At 42.5% G+C, this 3,953-nt stretch overlaps 1 protein-coding gene across 1 annotated transcript; it reads left to right on the top strand.

The window, feature by feature from the left end:
• Positions 1-403: 403 nt before the first annotated feature.
• Positions 404-3,607, top strand: Atp5mc3 (ATP synthase membrane subunit c locus 3). The gene is made up of 5 exons (XM_026405634.2): positions 404-512; positions 701-812; positions 1,964-2,041; positions 2,656-2,849; positions 3,346-3,607. Exons 2-5 carry the CDS (start codon positions 774-776, stop codon positions 3,458-3,460), a joined length of 426 nt encoding a protein of 141 aa, XP_026261419.2. The 5' UTR covers positions 404-512; positions 701-773; the 3' UTR covers positions 3,461-3,607.
• The last annotated feature ends 346 nt before the right edge of the window (positions 3,608-3,953 follow it).

Raw genomic sequence — 3,953 nt, 5'->3', positions numbered from 1 at the left:
AACCATACTTATGGAACCCTTTTCCAGGTTCCTTGAAAGAAATAGCTTCACTAATTTCTTGTCAAGTAGTAAATGAACACCCCCCGCCCACCCCCATTCCCCTTCCCCTTTTCACAGAGAAGAATGATCGGGAAGGAGACCTTCTACTAAAAAGAAGTAGCAATTGGTAAAAGACCAAATCTCACAAAGTGTGAATGTGGAAAAAAAAAAAAAAGAAGCCCCACTATCATCCCGCCAGATCAAAAGTGAAACACCTGTTGGGTCCGCAATTTCAGCGCTAGTCTTGAATATCATTATCTCCCCAGCCCTTCACCGGAAGGCTAGGGTTGTCCTTCCCAGCTGGCTACAAATAAAGTTGTTACAAAGTGACCTTGAGCGTCTTCCCCTGTGCACCCGACACTCCGCCTTCTCCATCCGGGTGCTGTGGCGTGGATAAGAGCCGCCCCGCGCCTGCGCGCCCAGCCCCACTCCTTCGACCTCTGCCGCCGCTGCCGCCGCCACCTCCTGGGAAGGTAAGTGGAGGGCGCGGAAGCCGGGCCTGGCCAGGGTGGAGCAGCGCCCAGACGGGACCCATTCATTCTGCTGTTGCCTAGCTGGGCACGAGGCCCAAGCTGACGGCGTGCATGGGGGCCCTCGGGGCCTGGGTGGGAAGGACAGGCCCCTGGAGAGCACATGACCTTAAGCCTGTTTGCCTCCGCAGAGAGGAAGCGGGAGAGGAGCCCACGTCGCCTGTCACCTAGATTCTCCAACCCCGCCGCCCCAAGGAGTCTAAGATGTTCGCCTGCGCCAAGCTCGCCTGCACCCCCGCTCTGGTGTGTAGCCCAGGCTGGGCCGGGGGACCGAGGGCCAGGACTGCAGGCCTGGAGAGTCCGCGGTTATTGAATGGGGCAACCTGCGGGCGGGGCACACCGCCCTCCCAAGAACAGCAGTCCCCGCACCCCTTAACTTGATTCCCTTTTCTTGCCTTCCTCCTAAATCCTGGGACATTTCAGACCTCAGCCCTCCTCCATTAGGGCGGGGAAGAGCAGCCCAGGCCTAGCGGTCAGGCCTCACTTTGTGTAGGTCAAATCCTCCTTGCTCTTCCACCTGGAATGCCCCTCCCCCACCACTTCAGTCCGGCTGTGGTGGACGCTATGGTTGGAAAACTGGGGGCAAAGGAGGGGGACGCTGAGGCCTAGTTCCCCGCAGCAGCGCTCTCCAGTGCTTGTCTGTAGGTCATACTTGCTGCTGCAGAGGGAGGGACTTTGCCTTACCGTGCGTGGGTGGAGAAAGGCGGTGGGGGAAACCATAGTCTTTCTGTCGCTGGGATATTATTTCTATAACCATTTCGGAGGCATTAGGTGAAGTCTAAATCTGGAGGATTTGTCTTAGAGAATCAAGTCTTGGTTTTGAAAGGGTTTTCTGTGACCTTAGTGTAGTGGACACTCAAGGGCAGAGAAGCCGGACTAGAGTATGCCCTTATGATGAGAGATTCACTGATTATTAAACTGATGTAAAATTGCTTAAATTCTTGTGTAATTTTATAATTAGTTGGCATCCTGGAAATAGTGGGAGTTCATAGTAACTGTTGTGCTATTTTAAATGATAACTTTATATTAGTGACTCTTTTAATATACCTGTTAATCCATGTAAACTTCACAAAGAGTGTGAGGTGTTCCCTGAATTGAGGCACTGTAATAATTGAAATATTTGGCGCAGTACTCATTCTTTTAAACTAATTGTTCTTAGAATTTTTTTTTTCAGAGAATTATAAACTATGGATCAAGTCTGCAATTTTATTAGCATGAAACTTTATTAAAATTGCTTCATGTATTGAAAATGATCAAGCAGTCAAGATAAGAGTTAATACAGATAGATATGTATCTAATCCATTTTTAATACATGCTTTCTTAGAACTCATGGTACAGAAAGGTTATTGAAGTATTGTCTGCATTTCTAATACTTGGAATCTTTTCATTAATAGATCCGAGTTGGATCCAGAGTTGCTTACAGACCAATTTCTGTATCAGTGTTATCTCGACCAGAGACTAGACCTGGAAAGGTAAGAGTAGTAGTAATAGAAATTAGATAACACTACCAAATAAATCTTAACAGTTTTGCTGGGGGTCTCATTACTATTGGTTTGAGGGCAGTCTTTTTCTACTCTTTTATCCAAAAATATATGTAAACCTCTAGTTTTGAGTTACCAATATATAAGATTATAATAGTCACAGTTACTGAGAAACCTATTGTATTAAAAAGCATATTTAGCCCAGCTTGGTGGCACACACCTGAAATTCCAGTGACTTGGAAGGCTAAGGCAGGAGGATCACAAGTTTGAGGCCAACTTCAGCAATTTAGGAAGACCCTGTCTCAAAATATAAAAAGGATTAGGGGTTTAACTCAGTGGTAGGGTTCACCTGAGTACACTCCATTACCTCCTACACAAAGCATATTTATATCTGTTTCTTAATTTTTAACAACTTTATATTGTATAGATGTTATTTTCAGTATTCTACAAGTTTAGAATTATTCTAAGCTCTTATATTTCTGTTGTGCCATACCACTGTTCATACTCAGCTGCAATACAGTGAAATAGTTATCATTTTGACAGTACAATAATTAAAATAATTGTGACTACTGATTTGACCTTTGCTTTTACTTCCTGTTCTCTAGGGCTCTACAGTTTTTAATGGGGCCCAGAATGGTGAACGTCAGCTAATCCGAAGGGAGTTTCAGACCAGTGTAATCAGCAGAGACATTGATACTGCTGCCAAATTTATTGGTGCAGGTGCTGCAACAGTAGGAGTGGCTGGTTCTGGTGCTGGTATTGGAACAGTCTTTGGCAGCCTTATCATTGGTTATGCCAGGTATCATTTCTATACTTTAATAAGTTAAAAGAAGTAGTTGGAAACTTAGAAAGCTAGGGGGATAATAGTAACTCTTTATATTAAGTGCCCACTGTGTATCTAATGTTTTATTTTGTAGCTTTATATCCATTATCCCACTTAACCAGAAGGATAAGAAAAATGTCAGGACTCAAATTAATGTAAACTGACCTACAGAAGGACTAGGGGTGTGGTTCAGTGGTAGAGCACTTGCCTTGCTTGCAAATGCCATGGGTTTAATCCTTAGCATTGAAAAAAACAAATAATTTGATATACAGATAGTTACCTACCTTTATGCCTTATGATTAGGGTTGGGGCAAAAAGTAGAAAGAAGCAAAAGAGACCTAGGCAAATACCCTTTAGGTGGACTTTCCAGTTTATAAGATCACCACACTAGTAATTTGATTCTTTAACATTTACCAAGTATGTTAAAGTTAATATTTCAAAGTAACAGTCACATGTGTTGTATCTCTTTTAGAAATCCTTCGCTGAAGCAGCAGCTGTTCTCCTATGCTATCCTGGGATTTGCCTTGTCTGAAGCTATGGGTCTCTTTTGTTTGATGGTCGCTTTCTTGATCTTGTTTGCCATGTAACAGAAATTACTGCTTGAAATGTTGGCATTCATAGTAATTATGGATGTAATTCTGTGTATCTTACTGTGACTCCGAAAAACTGTAGTGTTGGTGTCATGGAAGTGTACGTTATTTCCAAAGTCATTTCATTAAAGATGAAAACTTTAATTTTTGCTGTGATTTGTACTTACCTAAATTTAGATCATCACAAAGAAGATGCATTCAGGCAGATGCCATCCAATTTGGAGGAAGCTATAGTAGTAGTCTCAGTGGTTTAAAAAAAGAGCCTAATGTAATTTTTATGGAAATTCTTTTATATAGTGTTCTGCACATTGTAATTCATGGGCCTTTTGTTTATTCATATAAGGAGAAGTATTTTAGTCCTTTGAGTTTCTATGAAGTGTACTAATTAAAGCAGGATAGTTAATTCCTTGATGGTTTTCTTTTTAAAGGTTAACATGAATTGGAATACTTGGAAACAGAATCACTTTTCAAGTTGACTTGGGTGGTATTA

This window comes from Urocitellus parryii, chromosome 1, assembly GCF_045843805.1.
Source record: "Urocitellus parryii isolate mUroPar1 chromosome 1, mUroPar1.hap1, whole genome shotgun sequence".
In the NCBI taxonomy this organism is placed as follows: Eukaryota; Metazoa; Chordata; class Mammalia; order Rodentia; family Sciuridae; genus Urocitellus; species Urocitellus parryii.
This window is presented reverse-complemented; position numbering and strand designations above follow the sequence as displayed.

Bases quoted from the DNA above. Each gene is read 5' to 3' on its own strand.
- Atp5mc3 (XM_026405634.2), top strand. From the start codon at position 774: ATGTTCGCCTGCGCCAAGCTCGCCTGCACCCCCGCTCTG. The intron at 813-1,963 runs GTGTGTAGCCCA...TTTCATTAATAG, and splicing joins TCGCCTGCACCCCCGCTCTG to ATCCGAGTTGGATCCAGAGT. The intron at 2,850-3,345 runs GTATCATTTCTA...TATCTCTTTTAG, and splicing joins CTTATCATTGGTTATGCCAG to AAATCCTTCGCTGAAGCAGC.